This window comes from Rattus norvegicus, chromosome 16 (genome assembly GCF_021556685.1).
Source record: "Rattus norvegicus strain SHRSP/BbbUtx chromosome 16, alternate assembly SHRSP_T2T, whole genome shotgun sequence".
Lineage (NCBI taxonomy): Eukaryota > Metazoa > Chordata > Mammalia > Rodentia > Muridae > Rattus > Rattus norvegicus.
This window is the reverse complement of record NC_141549.1, coordinates 6,685,946-6,707,486: the sequence shown is the minus strand read 5'-3', so window position 1 is coordinate 6,707,486 and position 21,541 is coordinate 6,685,946. Positions and strand designations below refer to the sequence as shown.

General features: G+C 50.5%; 1 protein-coding gene across 4 annotated transcripts in view; it reads left to right on the top strand.

Annotated features, from left to right (window-relative positions):
* Positions 1–21,541, top strand: part of Sh3bp5 (SH3-domain binding protein 5) — a 64,610-nt gene that overhangs the window by 29,947 nt on the left and 13,122 nt on the right. For all 4 annotated transcript variants that reach the window (XM_087587444.1, NM_054011.2, XM_087587446.1 and 1 more), the window contains 1 exon segment: positions 21,275–21,439. In XM_087587444.1, coding sequence (XP_087443570.1) covers positions 21,275–21,439 — 165 coding nt within the window.

The window sequence follows — 21,541 nt, the reverse complement described above, 5'->3', positions numbered from 1 at the left end:
CTAACAACACGTTAGTATCTCCCTTTAAAAGTAAACTTATTTTTATTTTATGTGTATGAGTATTTTGCTTGCACATGTCTCTGTGTGCCATGTGTCTGCCTTGGTGCCCTTTGAAGTCTCCAGGGAGAGTCAGACCTCCCGGAACTGGTGTTTTGATGGTTGTGAGCCATCACATGGGTGCTGGGAACCACATTTGATTCATTTGGAAAAGCAGCCATCTTACAAGCTCTTCCCACACCACACCCCCGCAACCCACCCCCATTTTACAAATGATAAAACCAGTATTGGAGCCTAAAAATTGCTTCCTGGGCCTCTACCCAAACTAATCCCGTTTGGAGGCCTCACCTGAGAGAACATGAAGCAGTCTAATGCCGAGTGACACAGTCGTTAGTTGTGGTCAAGATTGTATGATGGTCAGACTGGCCAATAGGAGGTTGTCAGAGAGCGGGTCTGGCTTGGGTGTTTGAGGTTTCTCAGAACCATTAGGTGGAGGTGACTGGATGCCTCAGTGGGAAGGAAATTCAGAAGGACAGGAAGATGAAGACAGGGTGTGTATTAGAATGCCAAGAGCCAGAGGTCAAAGGTGGAGGAGAGAGGTGAAGGCACTCTTTCACACGCTCGAGGACGTCCCCCTTGGAGCAGGCTTGGGGTAGGTTACGCCGGCCATGAGGCACTGCAGTTCTAAGTGGTGAGCAGTACCAGGAAGCTGGGCCTATGGCAGTCAGAGCATTTCTGTCAGAGTGGGATTGGCTTCCTCATTCTCAGAGGAGAGCAAGTTGAGGAAGGACAGACAGTGCGGTGCCCAGTCCCTGTGAGGAGAGCAACAAGAATTGGACCCGGGCCTGCCTGGTCTGGTTGCTGCCTGACGGCTGGCACGTTGTGGGCACTTCGATGGTATGAGTTCCACTGACCAACCCATGGGCAAACTGAGGACACCTGCAGGGCACACAGCAGCCTGAGGGGTCTGTGGTTATCCTCTTCTGATTACCTTTTCTGGGCTGGGATGACCAAAGGGACCTTCTTTTGTTTTGTTCTGTTTTATATTTAATGGTGTGTGTAAGTCTGTCTCTTCATGAGCGAGTGTGCCACGGCATAGGTGTGGCCCCTTCACGGCACACTCCCCCCACCCCGGAACTTCTGTATGGCTTCGTCATGTCTCCTTCCCATGTTAATCTCTGCCCAGTCAGAAATTAACTCACCGTGGGACTTGGGTGAGGAGGTCTGGCGTGATGACGTACATCCCAGTGGCCCTGGTCACATTCTTCTGGGTGGCCACAGGCCAGTTCTAGGAACTGCGTCACCCCCGCTGCCTGAGGTGAGGGCGAGGTGGAGTGAGGGGGCACCCGTCCCGAAGCAGAGTGATTTACGGTGCATAGGAAGGGCAAGGTTACTTTTCCCTGGCCCAGAGGATGTGCCCTGCCTCACAGGATTGGCTAGAGCGCCTGAGAGTGAGAAAGCAGCTGCATTTTGGAAGCTGAGATTTTTTTAGTTCTCGTGTCTTTGTTTTTGTTTGTTTGCTTTTCATGTTTTGAGACAAGGGCTTGCTATGTAGCCCTCGACTACCCTGAAACTCCATACGTGGACCAGGCTGCCCCTGCACTCACAGAAATCTTCCTCTGCCTTCAGAAGGCTGGAATTAAAGATGTGGGCCACCACATCTGGCTTTTTTTTTTTTTTTTTTTTTTTTAAGGTAAGCTTTTGTCATGTAGTCCAGGGTGGCCCTGAATTCCTGACACTCCCACCCCAGACTCCTGAGCACTGGGATCACAAGTATGTGTATGCCACCGTGCCCCAAAGGCCAATGTGTATGTGTTTGCTTGTTTGCTTGTTTGAGACTAGGTCTCACTATGTAGCCCTGCCTGGCTCGGATCAAGCTGGCCTGAAATGCAAGAGATCTGCCCACCATGGATGGGGCGTGCAAAGATGTGCAACATCACACTTGGCTGAAGCCAGCATTTTTGAACTAGGATGGGCTCAGGATGAGTGGCAGCCTCTGCCAGGCCAAAGCCCCCACACAGAGGGACATCTTGGCTTTGGTGAGCTGTGCTGCATCCCAGGGTTGGCCCTACCTCCTGCTTGACTACTGGGCATCTTGACTTAGGACTGGAACTAGGCCTAGGTATGGTACAGCCCATCCGGAAGCTTCCCTGGCAGTGGTGTGGTCTACTTGCATTTGAGCCTTCTCTGAGTGCAGGTGGCCGCAAGGTGAGACGGGAGATTGGTTGTAGCGTTCTCTACACTGTCTGAAACGCTGTCAGAGCTCCTTGGATGGTTCTGGCTAGCTGCTGTCTACTTTTATTTCATTGTTTTCTTGAGACAGGCTCTTGCTATGTAACTCAAGCTGGCCTGGAGCTCGAAATTCCCCTGCCTCTGCTCCTGAGTGCCGAGATGACAGGCCAGAGACACCACACCTGGTTTGCACTCCCTGTTTTCACTAGAATGATGACACTGAAAAAGAGAGTGCCTTCCTTCCCTCCCTGACACATGGGCATTCCCTGGGGATTACTCATTCAGTTGCCGAAAGTCAGAGCTTAGCTGTTTCTGTGTTGCCACAGGTGAGCCTTTCAATACTGCTAGGCAGCGTGGAGCTCTGGCCAGACGGCTGGATTCCTCAAAAACGCTTAGTACATTTTCTGTTCCTGTTTTTTACTTTAGGGGTGCCCCATGCTTTCTTCCTTTTCCTTTTCTTTCCTACCCCCACACGTGACTTTATATTTCCCCTTTCCCTCCTGTGAAAATTGACCCTTAACACAACCAATTAATTGCATTACGAATGCAGCTCCTAGCATGTTTGAAGCCCTGCATCTGAGATCCAGCATTGCCAAAAGAGACCAGCATGACCCCATATATACAGCTGTAAGGTCAGCATTCCAGAGGGCTAGGGAGGAGATCAGGTCAGCCTAGGAGATGTATATCCTATGGATCGTATGTGGACACACGCGCACACACACACACACACACACACACACACACACACTTTACCTGTTTTTTTACTTTGGGGGTGCTCCTACTTCTTTTCTCTTTTTTTCCTACCCCCACATGTGACTTTATATTTTCCCCTTTTTCCCTCCTATGGAAATGGATCATATATATGCACGCACACATGGACACATACACACACACACACACACACACACACTACCTCAAAAAGCAAATCAAGGGGTTGGGGATTTGGCTCAGTGGTAGAGCGCTTGCCTAGCAAGCGCAAGGCCCTGGGTTCGGTCCCCAGCTCCGGAAAAAAAGAATAGAAAAAAAAAAAAAAGCAAATCAACATAAAGCCTAAGCGAACTCATTCACACCAAGAACCAAGAAGTAGATGTTGGGGCAGCTTAGGGATGGACAAACTCTCTGGGCTTTCAAGTAGTTGACTTGAAAAGGTTCTTGTGGGTTAGGATACTCTGCTCCCAGCCCAGTGGAGACAGCTTATTCCTAGCCAGTGTTTATCGCAGGCAGGAGCTTCTTGATATGAGGGAGGAAAGCATGCATGCTCCCCCAAGCACGAAACACTTAGAAGGCCAGACTTGGGTAGTATTTTCTCGTCCGCCCTTCCTCCCTTCCCTCCCAGGGCCTTGTGCCCGATAACCATGTATGTTCTAGCACTGAGACGCTCCTCCAGCCCCGAGCGAGCCATGCAGTGTCTGCAGTGGGGTGCATGCAGCCTCCAAGCCACAGCCAGGGTTGGCCGCACACTCCGTTAAAGCCATATTTTGGGGCAGGGGGCGGTTGTTTGTTTAAATGCCTCTCCTGCCTGGTGGTGGTGGTCTATAAGTCCAGTCTGGGGGAGGCTGAGGCAAGAGGATTGCCATGACTTTGAGACCAGTCTGGCCTGAGAGTTAGATCTTCTCTCAAAAAACAAAACAAAACAAAACAAAACAAACAAACAAACAAAAACCCCACAAAGCCAAAACCAAAAACACTGAACGTAGAAAGATCCATGCCATGTAATATTTGGCGGTAGACATTGAAAGGTAATTTTCCTAGGCTGTTGAGATGACTCAGCTAATAAAGTTTCGTGCTGCCAAGCCTGACAACCTGCGTTCAGTCCATAAGACACACGTGGTAGGAGGAGAGACCAAGATACCAACGTTAGCCTTCATGTTGATCACCTCAGTAGGCCTGAGCACGCACATGTTCCTGCGCGCACACGACGGACACATTCAAAAGGTTAAAAAATGTAAAGGTATTTTTTCTGAAATGCCCATTTAATAGAACTCTTGTATTTATGTGATAGTTACTTTTTTAAAAAGTGTATGTGTGTGTGCGCATGTAAGCAGGTACTGAGGAGACCCACTGAGGCAAGTGCCCTGGCCCCCTGCAAGAACACGCTGATGTGAAACTATAGCGTTTACCTCAAAGGGAATAAGGTTATTCTGGAGCTGGATTTCAGTAACCAAGTCCCGAGAGACTCAGAACTAGGCTACCCCAGGTCCCGTGTTCCCACACAGAAGCAGTTTCCTGCAGTTTTATAGTAACAAAACAAAGGTGGCTATAAATCAAGGCATTTAAAAATACACTGGTGGGGTATATTCGAGAGTTCTCTATAACAAGATGGGGTGGTGTCTGCTATAGGCCTGAGCCACTGCTCTCTGTCTGATGGCATTCTTAGCGTTTGTTGGGCTTGCTGGAAGCTAGTGATATGCTAAGTTGATAAATTCCAGAAGGTTTTTATCTGTTAGTCACAGGATGTTCTGATAGGGAGTAGGCAGGGAATGGCTATTCAGGGGCCTCCAGCTAGCCTGAGATAAGGTAATTGGCCTCTGGACCCACGGCATTCCAACCTGTGCCAATCATAGCGGTTCTAATCAGTCAGTCAGCCTATGTAGCCTCAGCTGCTTTCTAGGAATTCCCACAAGCAGTGCTCTTAACCCCGACACTGCCCCACCCCCTCTCCCCCACCCCCCCATCCCCTCACTGCACCCCCACCCCACCCCACCCCCCAGCTGTCTCTCCAACCCTCTCGTGTTTATTTTTATGGGCTAAATCTGGACCCTATAGAATCAGGAGCCTGCAGTAGGGCGCTGTCAGGAAAGCTTTGGGCATTAGCCACCCTTCCTTTGGGCTTCTGACCCACACCTTGTGGAGCCATGCAGGCCTCTTTTGCAGGGACTCATTGCTTAGCAAAGGGTGAATCTGGCTCAGCCATGAGTGAAGACGGTTTGGAGCTGAAGAGAACTCAGCCTATGCAGGCTGCGCTAGGCGGCTCCCAAGCCCGGGTGGGGATCTCACTCCGACAAAAAACTGGACGGTTTTCCTGGCCCATGATCCCCAAGAACAAACCTGCTGGGGCCTGGTCAGCCCCAGACAGAATTCCAAAGGGCGTCTTGGGAGGCTAAGCTGGCCCTCTCTGAAGAATCTTCTGGAATCTGGGCCCCTCAGAGTCTGTTTCTTCTGTTGAATTCTCCAGGTGCTTTCTCTCTCTCCCTCTCTTCCTTCCTTCATTTTTCTTGTTTGTTTGTATGACTTGAGACAGTTTCACTCTAACCTACACGGACTCAGAGCTCACTATGTCCTGCAGCTCAGCTTCCTAAGTGTGGAGCTTGACTTCTTGAGCTGCCACCCCCCTGCCATCAGGTCCTTATTTGTGTTATATTAATGGTTGGGGCAGTGGGTTTCATGTAGTACGTTCATAGATGTATGTGCTAATCTGATAATATCCACTCCCCTGCCGTCATTCCTCTACTTACACAGTCCTTCTGTCATGTCTGCTGAAAAAGAATTAAGTTAATTGTTTTATTTTGAGACCAGTTTCACTGTGTAGCCCAGGATGGCTTTGAGCTTCCAGTCTCCTGCTTCGACTTGTTTGTGTTTTGAGAGCCTGTCTCATGTAGCCTAGGCTGGCACAGAACTTACTGCGTAGCCACCAGTGGCCGAGATCGCCCAATCCTCCTGCCCCAGTCTTCTTGGGCTGGGAGTACGGACATGCACCACACACCTGGCTTCCTCTTTTACCTTGGTTTCCACATATGAGGTAAAACTCGCAATGCCTGCCTTTCTGCCTAACGGAATCACTGTAGTTAGTTTCAGTTGTCAGCATGACGGTCTAGAGTCAGAGTCATCTGAGAGGAAAGCCTCAATGGAGGAATTGCCCAGCTCAGCCCTGTCTGCGGGCAGTCTGTTGGGGGCAGGCTTATCATTCATTGGTGCAGGAGGATCCAGCCAGCCCCCTTGTGGGTGATTCCTTCCTTTCATCCTGGGCTACATAGGCTCAGCCTGAGCCTGAGAGAGCCAGCTAGGAGTTTCCAGGTAAAAGGAGATGCTCTGTGGAATCTTTGCCTTCAGATTCCCCCCCAAGTTCCTGCTCTCACTTCCTCCAAAGAGCTCCTGGAGGTGAGAGATGAAATAACCCCTCCCATGGAACTAGAACAGTGATTATCTGCAGTCCCACCAATGTTTCATACAAATGTCCTGTCTTTGTGGTCGAATAACCTTCCACATTTTCTTTACCCTCTGCTGATGGCACCTAGGTGTCTGTTATGAGCAGTCCCATGATGAGCGTGGTCATATAGGCATCTCTGTGGGACACTGAGTCCTTCCGGATTCACTGGCCGGAGGCTAAGGTAGTTCCATATTTAGTTTTTTGAGGAACTTCATGCTGACCTGTAGTGACCCCTTCATGACCAGTGACTGCCTTAAGTAGTTAATTACTGACTATCGGCTGTTAATGTTTCTGGGTAAGACTTTCCTGCACCCTGGGGGAGCTGCTGCCACCTTAGAGGGAAGAGCAATAGCTCTAAAAGGGAAGACTTTCAGATCACCTGAGGCTCTTATAGCCTTAGAATTCAGTTCTCTTAACCTGAGGCCCAGGCTAGCCCAGTGAAAGCTCTCAGTCTGTAGAAAAGCCTGGGGAGTCTGTTTTCACACCGCACTGGCTCCTCCAAGGCAGTGTCGATACTGGGCTTTTTGTATTTTTAAGTACTCCTTTTATTTATGGGTCTATGTTCACGCATGTGTCTGCATGTGTGTGCAAGTAAATGATGGGCCAGAAGAAGCCACTGGGTCCCCTGAGCTGGCATCATGTGTGGTGCGGAGCCACCTGAGGTGCCAGTGCTGGGAGCTGAACTCGGCTCCTTTTCCCTTGCTCTTAAGGAACACGCCGTCTCTCCAGCCCCACCGTAACTGCATTTCAGGATAGAGGGAGGAGGAGCAGGAAGCGAATCTGTTTCTTTGCTTTAAAGACCTTACACAGAGTCTCATTTGCTTCCATTTATTGCTAGTCCCTGGTTGCTGTCACAGGAGCTCTCAGGAGGCTTGGCTTTGCGCTTGTTAAACAGGTTCTAGGGATGAAAGAGAGAATGGCTATTGGGCGGCTCCTACCAGCCTCTGCCATGTCTGCACAGTAGTTTAGTGTCTTCTAGGAAGATGCCTGGCTGGAATAGCTAACAGGTAGGCATATGTGACCCACAGAGTGGACATGGGACCCCTCTGGACAGAGAAACACTGTGTGCCTCCCCAAATTCCTCTGCTGACTCACACGCCACCCTTGCTGGATGGGAGACCTTTTCTTTTGTTGTACTGGCATCCTGTGAGGAAATTATTGCCTCCCACACATCTGTAAGTAGATGTGCTTGTGCTTCGTAAATTGCAGACTTTATTTTGCAGATATGATTTTGGATGACTCACTTCCCAGGGCCACATCTTAGATGCAAGCCCTCATGGCTTATGTACACTGTTGGGGCAGCCTTTCCTGAGTCCAGCCCATCTTCTGGTGTCCCCAGATCTCCACAGCACCTCCCAACCCAAAGTCAGTCATGCTGATAGCTCTCCCAGAGGTGACAGTAGTCTCATGTATCCTGTGGCTAGCCCATGGTACCTGGCGTGTGGTCAGATACTACGGGGGTTTCATAAGGGTGCTAATGTGGTTGGCACCTGAACAGAGCAGAGAGGCCTTTCTGGAACGAAAGGACACTGCAGACTCGAATCTCATCCCGGTCTCTTCCTGGGGACTCCACTACTCTCTATAGGCCTGCCTAGTTCCATGATCACAGAAGCCAGTACCTTAAGATCAGTTGTTCTCGGGTTTGCAAGATAGATCAACCAGGTGCCAAGCTTGATGGCCTGGGTTTGACCCCCAGGACTCATGTGGTAGAAAGAGCCAACTTGTCCTTGAACACCCGAATCTTGCCATCCCACACTCAGACTAGGTAGAAAAAAGAAAAGAAAACCAGTGGTCTGATCTGGGCTGCTACACGGATGCTGTTCCCCAGGGCTCTGACTGTTGGGCACTGTGCTCCTGTATCCAGTGTAAGCATTGAGCGAGAGGCCTTCAAGCCTAGCTACCCTGGCCAATCCAGCTGCCCCTCTCTGACTCAGTGCTGCCCCTCCCCTGCCAGATCAGCCGTGAGAATGTGGAGTCCTCACAGTTACCGAACAGTCACGGGATGTTCTGCGTCATTTCTTTTTTTTTTTTTTTTTGGTTCTTTTTTTCGGAGCTGGGGATCGAACCCAGGGCCTTGCGCTTCCTAGGTAAGCGCTCTACCACTGAGCTAAATCCCCAGCCCCTGTTCTGCGTCATTTCATATTCCGTTGCCTTTCCTCTCCAGACTGACCAGTTCTCAAACAAACAACAGCAACAGCAACAAAAAAGGTGTGGGGTTTATAGAAATTTTAGAATTGTGGATTAGGAAGGAGTACTCAACTAATAAAATCTGTGCAACTCTTATTACAAAATCTGAAAAAGTCTAAGATCAGAAACACCACGGTTCCAAGCATTCAAGTAAGCAATGCTCAACCTGTGGTTGAGTGAACCGGTCTGTGCTGGCTCAGAGGCTACGTGGGAGGTGGCCTAGGGTGACCCTTCAATGAGCTAAGTGTACCAGGCAACTGAGAGAGCTGAATAACCAGGGAAGCCCTGAAAGCTAGAGCGGGCTGGCATGGGAAGTCAGGGTCCTTGGCTATGTGGCTTTGGGATGGCCCAGGTTTCTAGATGCAGAGATCTGCAGTCCTCGTGTTGGGACTGAGTGTCTCCAAGGTGCTCCCAGTATTACTGAGAAAACAACTGAGTAGCAAAATAATTCAAGACATTGGTTCTCAGTAAGTCTGGCTGTTTTCTTTCTCTTAAAAAAAAAAGTGTGGTGTGGGGGTGTATGGGTGTATGTGTGTGGGGGAATGAGGGGTGTGTGTGGGGTGTGTGTGTGTGTGTGTGTGTGTGTGTGTGTGTGTGTGGAGGGGTGTGTGGGGTGTGTGTGTGGGTGTGTGTGGGAGTATGGGGTGTGGGGTGTGTGTGTGTGTGGGTGTGTGTGCGGGGGGGTGTAGGGTGTGGTGTGTGTGTTTGTGTGTGTGGGGTGTGTGGTGTGTGTGTGTGTGTGTGTTTGTGTGGGAGTGTGGGGTGTGTGTGTGTGTAGACAACCTTTAGGAGCTGGCCTTCCTAATCCCATGAGTCTTAGGGATCAAACTCAGGCAGCCAAGCTCCAGCACCTGTCTCTGCCTCCTCACGTCTCGCTGCGTAGGTCCTGATAAATCAGTTTATTAAAAGAATCCATCTGTGTTGGTGGCTTCAGCCTCCTGCTCAGAGCTGCTTGAGGTAGTGTGTTTTAACAGGCTCAGAAGTCTGTGTCACCCAGTGGCTGCTGCTTCTCAGAGTTAGAACTTTCCCCACAATGGTTTTCTTGTAGTGTTTTTGTGGGTGGGAGGAAGGGTGTGGGAGTGGAGACTGAACTCACTGTGTACACCAGGGTGGCCTCAAACTCAGAGATCTGCCCACCTCTGTGTCCCAGTGCCGGAATTGATTGGAAGTGCATGCCGCCATGCATGGCCTTGGTACTGACGCTTAAGGTCTCGCTGAGGTGCACACTAGTCCTTTGGTTTCCTGAGGCTCAGTTCCTTTATGCCTCCGGGCAGATAGGCATCCATCTTTCCGCAGACTTCTCTCTGCTCTGGTAAAGGCCATTCTGATTTGGTGAACCACCCATTTGGGTCCACAGGCATCTTTCTGTACCGTGGAAACCTATGGCTGGGATGTGGCCTCCCGGTCAAGACGGAGCAGTGTGGGACAGGTGGAGGCTGGAGCAGAGCTTGCTGCTCCGCAGAAGATGCTGGCCTGTTGGGCTCACAAGGGCTACCATACGGTAAAAACCGCAGAAGCATTGACCCATGGTTTCCAAGAGGTTCAAAATTCCTCCGGGCCTGTTGGCCGAAGTCTCTGGGATCAGGGTTATCCTCTAGCTTGGAAAACATGAGGGTCAATGAGGGATAAGCTGGTCCTGGAGAGACTGCATTCCCACGGTGCCTTGGTGCATACGCCCGTGGGTCATTCCGGCGTGCTTTCCCATCGTCCTTCTTTGGATACTTCCGAGGACAAATGCACATGCAGAGAGAGACATTGATTGTACTGTGTGAGCCACAGGAGAGCCAAAAGAATCACAAATGCCTTAACATAAGTGGCCACAAGGGAGTTGTTCACAGCATGGCTTATAGGTGGATACCTTAATTAAACAATATTTCTTACACACTGGCAGCCCTCTAGGTATGGGAGGGGAAACCACAGCAGCAGGGCTGGGAGAATCAATTGGCCCAGTGGTTAGGAGTGCTCCTGTCGTGAGCATGTAGCTCACAACTTCTGCAGCTCCATCCAGCTCCGGGGCATCTGATTCCTCCTTCTGCACTCTCAGGGCACCTGGACTCTCTCTTCCTCCCCTCACTCCCTCTCTCTCCGTCTCTCTGTCTCTGTCTCTGTCTCTCTCTGTCTCTCTCTCTCTCTCTCTCTCTCTCTCTCTCTCTCTCACACACACACACACACACACACACACACACAGAGGTAAAAGCAAAAGTGTGCCTGCCCTGAGGGAATGAGGGCTGGTGTGTATTGGACTTAGCTGTAGCATCCTGACCCTTGGGCTCTGGCCGCCATGAACTCAGTTACGTTGCTTCTGTAACCTTGAGCTGCCCTTCAGTCTTCTCTCATCACGTTCTTCCTTCACCTTCTTCCTGGCTGTCCCAGGCCTACAGACGAGGAGGGATGCTGAGCCTCCATCACAGAGTGAGTTGGTGTTTGCAGAGGTCATTTATATAGACTGGTAAGTCCTCTCTGCCTCTGCAACTCTTGGGAGTTAAATCACCGAAGCCCAGAGCAACAGGAGGCGACAGCCTGGCCAGGAGACCTTCTCCAGTTCCCACAAGCCCCTGCCTAGTGTGGAAGGGGTCGTGGCCAGCCACCCACTTTGACTTTCTGAGTATTTCTTGTCACAAAGGCATGGGAGCATATTAATGGCCGTGAACTTGTTAGCACAGTGGAAAGCAGGCTCCGGGTGGGTGTAAGGAACACATGGGACTGAGTCAAGCCTGGTGTGGGTCAGGGTGATGTATAGGCTGGTGGGGTGCCGGATGCTCTGGCTGGTACTCTGTCTCTGAATGCTGGTCTCTGTGATGAGTTCGATGTCTCTTTATAACGCAAGTGGAGTTTCTCTGACCTTTGAAGAAGTTTGTGGTCATTTATTGTTCTGGGAATGGTGGGTGACTTGAGAGTAAAGTGTGAGCACAGTGAGAGCTCGAGACAGCTCCAACTCCTCAGTCTGACTGGGGGTGGGCAGGAGGGGATGATGAATACAAAGGGGGTGCAGGGAAGTTTGGAGGGGCCCATTGTCCCCTGTGCAAGGTGCTGTGGTGTTGACAAACATAAGCTCGTGCGAAGGTTTTGGTCTGCAGACTCATCGCCCAGCTGCCTGAGGTACAGGCCGCCTGTCAAAATTGGCCACATGTTGGGGGAAAAAATCTGAGTTCAGTGGGCGTTCAAACAAGAAGAATCACACATGGCATGCAAGCCTATATAACTCCATCACAGGGTGTAGAGCCAGGAGGACCTGGTCGGGCTGGGGTTACAGAGTGAAACCAGCCTGCATAGAACAATAGGGCTATTTATCCTCAGGAAACTTCTGGCTGATAACTCTTTAAGAGTCATAAGAAAGAAGATAAAATAACTAACATGTCTCTGGTATCAAAATAAAAAAATGCACAGAAGATGGGACATTTGAAGTGGGGTTTAAAGGGTGAATAGGAGTTCTCCAGGAAGGTGGTGGGGGTAGGATGAGTGTTCCCTATTGAGGGAATGGCAGGTGTAAGAATATAGGAGAAGGTGGTGAGCTCTGCGGCTTACTGAGTGGAGGGAGACAGGGTCTCCCTGTCTGTGTCGTGTCTATGTTGGGGTATTTATTAGGCAGAGAGAGAGTCCCAGAAATAGTCAGATACGCACATGCAGAGAGCATCAGGTCTCCTACACTCAGGCATGGAGACTACATACAACAGAGCACTGTGGGGCTGGAAGGCTAGGTAGAAAGTGCCTCACTCTGTGGCCCAGGCTCACTTCAAGGTCCTCCTGGCCAGGCCTGGCCTGGTGACACAGGTCCATCCCAGCTGCTCAGGAGGCTAAGGCAAGAAGATCACAGTCAAAGCCTCTTAGGTTTCAGAGCTCAAGGCTAGCCAGAACAACTTAGTGTGTCTGCCTCAGAGTAAAGAAAATATACAAAAAGGGATGCTGGAGGCCTGGCTGGGACATGTGCAAAAGGTCCCAAGTTCAATCCCCAGTTCCCAATACCACACACACAAATCTCCCTGCTTCTGGCTTCTGAATTCTGAATTATAGATACGCGCTCTTTACCTATCACAGCTGGCTAAAACCAGAGCTTTCTCTCTTCTTTTTTCTTTCTTCCTTTCTTTTCTTTCTTCCTTCCTTCCTTTTTCTGACACAAAGTCTCACTCTGAGATCAAGTCTCAAAAGAGACCTGCCTGCCTCTGTTTCCCTGGAGCTGGGACTAAAGGCACATGCCACCGTGCCTGGTTACTTAGGAAATTTCTCAAGGCTACACAGGAAAACTTGAAAAGAGTAATCAGTGAATACCACACACTGTTGCCAGCACGACAAGTTCTTCTCCAGGACAAGGGGGAGAGGTGGCAGTGGGGTGGCGTTGAAATGCGGTCTCATGTAGTTCTACTCTCTAGAGAGTCGAGCATGACTTTGAACTCCTAACCTTCTGCCTTTGCATGCCAAGCACTGGGATTCCAGGTGTGCACCACCAAACTGGGCTCAGCACCGACCACCGAGGGCATCTTTCCGAGAGTGGCTCAGCCCTCTCTCGGTCTTGCTTTGTTCTTGTTTAAATCCAGTGGTTGACAGACTTTACCCCACACCGCAGTGCTGTCTCACTTAGGTAGGAAGCTTTAGAAGATTACATCTTGGGTTGGGTGGTGTAGCTTTGATGGAACCTCCCTAGTGTGCACAAAGCCCTGAGCTCAGCCCTCAGCAGCAGTGGAGGAGGGGGTGCTGGGGTTGGGGGGAGAATTACATCTTTCTAAGTTAATGACTTCACGTAATTCGGTTCTTTCTCAAATCACCTCAATTGTTTAAAACGCGTATTCCTTGGGCTGGAGAGTTTGCCCTTGGTAGCTGGGCAGTGGTGGTGCACACCCTTAATCCCAGCACTGGGAGGAAGAGGCAGGTGGATCTCTGAGTTCGAGGCCATCCTGGTCTACAGAGCAAGTTCTAGGACAGCCAAAACTATACAAAGAAACCCTGTCTGGAAACAAACCAAACCAAACCAAACCAAACCAAAACAAAACAAAACAAAACAAAACAAAACAAAACAAAACAAAACAAAGAATGCTTGCTGCTTTTGCAGAGGGCAGGTTTGGCTCCCAACACCTGACTGCTGTAGCTGCAGTTCAAGGGGATCTGTCGCCCTCTTCTGGCCTCTGCAGTCACTGCACATACAGAGTACACACAGGTACACACAGACACACAGACACACAGACACACACACACACACACACACACACACACAAATTAAAAACAAATCTTTGAAAACCGTGCTGTTATGATTAGTTTAAAGCAGGCATCCAACTTTTTGACGCTGACAGCATGTCATGTACAAATATGCTGGCCTGAGTTCATAGCCGTCCTGGGGAACAGGCAGCCTGGTGCTACGGTTTGGGCCGGCCAAGCTTAAAGCCTTGGACTAGGAGTATCTGTGTCTTTTGGGCAGATAGCATGGTCCGTCCCTCCGGCTCAGCTATTGTTGCTCAACCCAGTGACATAGTTTTGAGTTTAAAGGAAGAACTGTGTTGTAAAGTTAGCCAAGGGAGAACTGACAGAGTGCATGAGGGGACACTCAGCCTAAGTGTGATGGCATGAGCTTGTGGACACTCAGGAGACTGGCCAGACACACCTTTAATCCCAGCACTTAGAAGGTGGAGACAGGCAGATCGCTTTAGGTTTGAGGCCAGCCTGGTCTACATAATGAATTCGGGCCAGCTGGGGCTACAGAGAGACTATGACTCAAACATACATACACTCTTTTTGTTTCGTTTTGGCATCTTTTAAAAAACAGGACAGCCAGAGTCCAGTTGCTCAGTGGCTGTCCACTGATGCCGTGCCGCTTCTCCTTACAGATCCCTTCCTGTGGGTCCCTGTGCTTTGGACACTCTGAGACTTCCCAGGTGTCATCAGGGGCCTTGGCATTCCAACCAGAGACGTGTTGACACTTGTTCAAGGTTGTAGCCCCAAGGTTGGAGGAGTGTACCCTGCTCCTCTCGTATCTCTGGACACAGCCTCCCGTCTCATAGTGACCCAATTGTCTGGGCTATCAATGCCAGTTTTGTGCCAGGCATTGGGATGAGTCTTTTGTTAACATTCCGTGTGGTGAGAGCTGGGAACCCCGGAGACTGGAAAGTCCCAGGGGGCCTGGATGTTCAGATTGGGCTGTGGGAAGTGGCTCACAGTCTCAGGTCAAGAAGGCTGTGGCCAGAACCAGGGGGCTGCCCAATGGAGAGGAAGGCGAGGAGGAGGGAGGGCCAGAACTTTGCCAGGGGCTCCTGATAGTTCCAGGTCCTTGACACTAGGGCTGAGACCAAACCCATGGGATGGGGAGACACTTTCCCGGTCCAGTTTCCTAGTTCTGTTATATATGACAACATTTAATTGGGTCTGGCCTACAGGTTCAGAGGTTCAGTCTGTTATCCTCAAGGCAGGAGCATGGCAGGCCTGGTGCAGGAGGAGCCAACTTCTACATCTTTACCCGAAGGAAGCCAGGAACCATTCTGTTCTTTTTTAGAGATCAATTCTTTTATTTTATTTTTATTGTGTGTATATGAGAGGTGTATGTGCTTGTGCACATGCGAGTGCCACAGCACAGGTGTGTGATCAGAGAACAAGTTTATGGAGTCAGTTCTCATCTATCTATGTGGGGTCTAGGGATTGAACAGGGTTTACAAGACCTGCAGGTCCTTTATCTGACTCCCAATCTCCGTCCCTCCTCCCCCAACCCCTCCCTCATCCCTTTCTGTGATGGAGCCTAGGGCTGGCTCAGGCCCACTCTAGCTCCTCACCCACAGCTCCGCTCCTGCCCTGTATCCTGATCAGAGATTAGCACCTGCTCATTAGATGCCAACGACATCTAATGTCATGGGGTGTGATGACAGACAGCGGGGCTCTTTCCCTGGAGAGCTTCCAGCATCTCCTCTGGTTTACAGCGGCACACCTTGGAGTGCTGGGCGATGGACGACTCGGTCACTGTTGTCCCCTGGGTCTGCACTGTGTCCCCAGTGGAAGACTGACTGACTTCTTAGACCCATGTGTGACTAAAACCAACCTATCCATCAGATGGCACAGGAGCAGACCGGGCCACGCGGGGATGTGTGGGAGGCAGGCTTCAGCCCCGCTGACTTGGAAGCTGCCACAGCAGAGGACAGTGTGCAGTTGAATATGCAGTATAGAGGCATGCAGGGCCCAGGGAGAACAGTCGCAGCTGTCTGTCCCTTAGCTCATGCCTCTGCCACATGCCTGGCCCGGGACTCCCGCCATCAGCAGTCCCATAGCAGATGTGCCCGTCGCTGCTCCAGCACAGGAGATGTGGGAGGAAGCCCAGGAGGACTGTGGGTGCACCCTTCTGGAGAGGGTGGGCGGGGAGAAGTTGGCATCTGTGGTGTCTCTGCAGCCACAGGAAGAGTGTGATCTGGAACGTGTTGTCTCTGGAGACCATGCTGTACGTGGCTGGCAGTTGTGTCAGTTGCTAGTCTTTGCGATGGAGATACAAGCTCAAGAAGTAGAAACAGGCTGACAAGCCGATTCCGCACCGTAGCGGCGACTGGTAGATGGCCCAACCGCCTATCCGTAATGTCCGTGTCAGAAGCACCCCAGCAGTGGTTGCCGTGTCCTGGGGGCCCAACTGGGACAGACACAAGATGCATCCCTACTCAGCCTCCCTTAGAAAAATGAGGGGGTTTAGGCCGGGTGGTCCGTAAACCTCACCCCACCCGACTGACCCTTTGTTGTAGCCAGTGCAGATGTCTGGGTGCCCACCCTTTTGAGGCCGGTTAGGAGCTGAGTGGACCCTGAGTCAGCTGGCATGAGTGCTCCCTGCCTGCTGCCTTCTGACCACCTCTACCATCTGCGAAACGTTGAGCGCCCGTACATTTTCAGGTGCTTTGAAGACACCACTGACTGGAACCAGTGTGTAGTGAAGGTCACTCACCGTGAGCGGCCTCTAAACATTCTCCCCGCAGGTATTTCCATAACCTCTGTTAGCGTCCCTGAGTCAGCTTTCTCTGGGATTGCTGAACTGGCTTCTACCATTGAGGTTCTGTTTGTGACTAACTGGGACGTTCTTTCAAGTTAAATCTCAAACCCAGGAAGTAGTTTTAGGTGATTGGAATGGCAGGGCCTCAGGTCCAACCCCTGAGAAATCTAGCCTAAGAGACTTTCATGACTGACCCCTCACTTCACCTCTCGCAGCCTGAGGACGGTCTTGTGTGCCTCTGTGTTCTAGAACATAGTCTCTAGGAGGCATTTGATGGATTCGGAATCTCCTGTTTCTGTTTCTTGCCGGCCAGTGATAGAATGTCCCTCCCGTCATGTACCCTGCCTGTCTGTCCTGTGAGTGTGTGTTTTAGGAAGTGTCTTATGAGTAGCCCTCAGTGTGGCATTGCATGCCTGTAATCCCAGACTGGGGTTGAAGGATCAGGTGTTCACACCCAGCCTCGCTATGTAGTGAGTTGAGATCACCCTGAACTACATGAGACTCTGTCTCAAAGAAACCAGAGAGAGAAAAAGAGGAAGAGGGATGTTTTTATAGGAGGTCTCCCGTATGCGTGGGCCTCAGACGTCTCCACACCTGCCTGTCTGCACAGCTGTTCCCACCATGTAGGCATTCCTTATGCGGTACTCCTTGGTGTAAGACTTGACTTTTTACCTGTGTGTCTGTGTGTGTGTGTCTATGTGTGTGTGTCTGTGTGTGTACCCTGGGTCCCCTGGAGTCACAGGTGGCTGTAAATAAACTCCTGACCTCTGTAAGAGCAGTAAGTGTGCGTAACCACTGAGTCCTCTCCCCAGCTCTCAGGTTCATTCTTAGTTATTAAATTCAGCTTCTGGGCTGGCCTGGACCATAATTTTGAATGAATGAATGAATGAATGAATGAATGAATGAATGAATGATGAATGAATGAATGAATACAGGGGTTGGGGAGCTGACTCAAAGGATAAAGTATGTGTTACTCGAGTGTGAATGTTGGGTGGGTGTGGCAGTCTGCCTGTACTCCCAGCTCTTGAGGGACAGGATCCGGGAAGAAGCTGGGCAGCTAAGCTAGATGAATTGATGAGCTTTAGGCCCGACTGAGAGATCCTGCCCCAGTTCTAGATAAGGTGGAGCCATACAGGAGATGCCCATTGTCAACTTCAGGCTCTACCCACGTGCCCAGACCATACAAATACACATTTGTGCACACATAACACACACACATGCCACAAACAACAATAACAAAACCCCACAAGGCTGGGTGTTGATGGGAAGCAGAGAGGAGGACTGTGCCAAGTTCAAATCCAGCCTACTCTACACACCCAAGTCCCAGGCCAGCCAATTGTGTCTAACGGGACCTTTAAAAATTTAAGTGGGATTTGACTCATCTTTGTAGTCCGTACTTCAGGAGGGCGAGGCAGGAGGATTGCCTTGAGTTTGAGCCCAACCTCAAAGAAGCTATCTCAAAAATTAGATAGATAGATAGATGATAGATAGATAGATAGATAATAGACAGACAGACTAGATATAGATAGATAGATAGATAGATAGATAGATGATAGACAGACAGACTAGATTAGATAGATAGATAGATAGATAGATAGATAGATAACAGACAGACTAGATATAGATAGATAGATAGATAGATAGATAACAGACAGACTAGAGATAGATAGATAGATAGATAGATAGATAGATAATAGACAGACAGACTAGAGATAGATAGATAAATAGATAGATAGATAACAGACAGACAGACTAAAGATAGATAGATAGATAGATAGATAGATAGATAGATAGATAGATAGATAGATAGATAGCAAATGAAAGAAGGGACAGAGAGATCGCGTTTTAGAAAATGTTAGGGTCCCAGGGGATGAGCCCGTGTCTCAGAGCTGTGGAGAAGCCGCAGGTAGACTGAGGTTGGAGGGATGGATCACAATTCATCTCCCTTAAACCTGTCCAGATTTACTCTTCTTGGACCCGTCTGGAAAGATGGAGGCCCCAGACTGTTCTTGTGGCAGAAGTAAGAATGGGCAGGGGGCTCAGCTGGAGAGAGAGTCGGGTTGTCAGTGCCAGACAGTTACTTCTCAGTGGCTGATCGGTTCTAGAGAGGGTGGGCATCCCCATCCCTATGTGTGGTTCCTGCTACCTCAGTGGATGTAGATGGCTGGTAGGGGGCATTCATTGAGGCTGTTTTATTATTATTATTATTATTATTATTATTATTATTATTATTATTATTATTGAGGCACGATTTTGCTGTATAGCCCAGGCTGGCTTTTTTAAATGCTCCTTTCCAGTCATTATCAGATTTCCTACAGACCCTGTCTCATGGTCCATCTTTGGAGTCTGACCTCAGGCGCTCCCCTTGACCTCCCTCCATCATCCTGAGTTGCAGCTCCTGCCTGCCCTTCAGGTCTCTCTTTAGGAAAACTTTGCTGGGTTTCCTCTTATGTGAAGCAAGTCCAATTCTCCTGCCCTGCACATAGCCTTGCACATAGCTTTCTGCACATCAGCTACATGTGGGGCGCAGTCCCCTGAGTGGATCTCTGTGGGCTGGAGGGCTGGGACTGTGGCTGTGCACAGACCAGAGTAGCGGATGCCCGTCTCGGGTTACCGTGGGTTACCGGGCTGTTTCTTCCCCCAGGGCTGTGGTGTTCTCAGCTTCTTCGTTTCTTTTCCCCTTAATTTTCTTTGCAAAGTACCCACAGTCTACGTGAAGACTTCCTCTGAGTCATGTGAGACTTTCTCTGGGGAAGGGTGGGGCCCACTTGTTCCCCTCTTAAGTCCCAGGGGCTGTCCTGTGGGTGTCCCACCAGGGTTTTCATAATTGGACTCAGGGAGTGGTACTGGGGCTGATTAGCATGTAGCCATGCCCCGCCCCTGGCCAGACAGGAAATTGGATGTGAGCCCGAGAAGAGAGGTCAGCAGTGTGGCCCCACTGACTGCTTTTAGGGGAGCGTGCTACAGAGCATGTGTGGACATCAGAGGACTGCCTCAGGTGTGGGTCCTCACTGACTACCTTGTTTGAGATAGGATCTGGCTATGTTTCTGCATTCACCACACTAGCCGCCCTGGTCTGTGGGCATCTGGGGGATTCCGCTGTCTCCGCCATCTCCCTCCCGCCCTGGAGCACCAGGTTTCAGAGGCATGCTAATCGGGTCGGCTCTGTGTGGACTCTGGGGACTTAGACTTAGGTCCTCACAAGTGCATAGCAAGCACTTTACCTGGGAGGTGTCATCTTCCCAGCCCTGCATATGATGCAGTCACATCACTCAGCCCACTCTTGAGGGGGGAACACCAACAGCCCTAAAGTAGTAGAGAGTCACCTACGAGGAAACAAACAGATGAGATTGATTTCAGTTTATCTTAGTTTAGTATATCTCACATCTCATCCATCTGAAAAATGGCAATGGGATAACCAACATTTTTCTACTGAGATTTTAAAATGAGGTGGATATTCTTTTGGTGTGTGTGCGCACGCACGTGTGTGGTGCATGTATGTATACTCACATGTGGCATACATGTGAGCATGTATGTACTCATGGCTATGTGTGCACATGTGCTTGTGGGTGAGTGGGAATCAAGAATCTTCCTCAATCAATGGTCCGCTTCAGTTTTTGAGCCCGGAACTCTTCAGCTAGTCTTTCTAACCAGCTTGCTTCAAGAACCGCCGTCCTCATTTTCTGAGCTGGGGCAGCTGCCACACCTCCAGGCGTTTGTGAGCTTTGGAGATCTGAGCCTCCGGTCCTCTCGCATGTGTGGCAAGCACCTCAACTCCTGAGCTCTGTCTAGGCTGTAAGGGATGTTTACATTTTTCGTTAATCACATTTAGATGCTCTGGGGTTACATGTTGGCCTGAGACTTTTTAAAGTGCTGGCAGTGCAAGCATCTGGACCGAGTTCCCAATCCACAGGACCTGCGTAAGAAAGCCAGGCCCAGCAGTAACCCCAGCAACCGAGAGGTGGGTGGATCCCAGGGCTCACAGGCAGCAGCCTAGCCTCACAGGGGACTTCCTGCCAGTGAGAAGCCTTGTCACAGAAAACAAGGCTCCCGAGGAGTGGTCTTCAGTGTTAACGTTAGGTTTCTCCATGTACACACGTCCACGGACATACACGTCCTTGTACATACATGTCCACGGACATACACAGGCCCGGCATACGCTGTCTGCCGTAGATAGGAGCACAGCTGCTGTGTGCGTTTCCCTTCCTTCTGAAAGCAGGACGTGTGCTCTTGGTAGGCCTGGGCCTGGGTGTCAGTGTGGGCTGAGAGGGCTGCCTGGCAGTGGGCTGCTAGGCTGGCAGTCGTGTACTGGGGTGTTTGCCTGGCCTGGAGCCTTGTTTCTGACCAGCTCTGCAGTCTCAGGAAAAGCTGTTTCCAGCTGCTAGGCCTCATCTGCAGAATGGGGCCTATAACTGTGGTCTCTGGAGCACTCTGGGCTGTGACGTGCAGGGAAGATTCCCAGGACTGCTATGCCCACCTGGGCTTCATTCCTAAGCCAGGGCATCAGAGAAAGGCCTCATTAGCCATTGGCAGCACAGATGCAAGGTCTGTCGAGCTCCAGACTATGGAGGCTGTCTGCTCACCAACCTGGTATTCACTCAGCCATCGGCCTCCTGTAACCCCATCCTGTGCGTGAGGGACTTCCCTGTGCAGCCTCCAAGAGGGAGGCAGAGGTGGATCAAATCCTGGGCCACTCATCTCTGGGGGTGGGGGATGGACCCAGGGACCCCCGGGCTTCACCTCAGGCCTTACAAGACCTTCTCTCTCAACAGGCTCAGCTAGAAGCGCAGAAAGCCACACAGGACTTCCAGAGGGCTACTGAGGTGCTCCGTGCAGCCAAGGAGACAATCTCCCTGGCCGAGCAGCGGCTGCTGGAGGATGACAAGCGCCAGTTTGACTCTGCTTGGCAGGAAATGCTGAATCACGCTACTCAGAGGGTAGGTGTGGCCGTGTGTGCTGGTGCTGGGGACCCAGGCCTACAGGCTGTTCTTTGACTCCACACGAGAGTAGAGGTAGCTTTCTGGGTGGCATAGAACCCT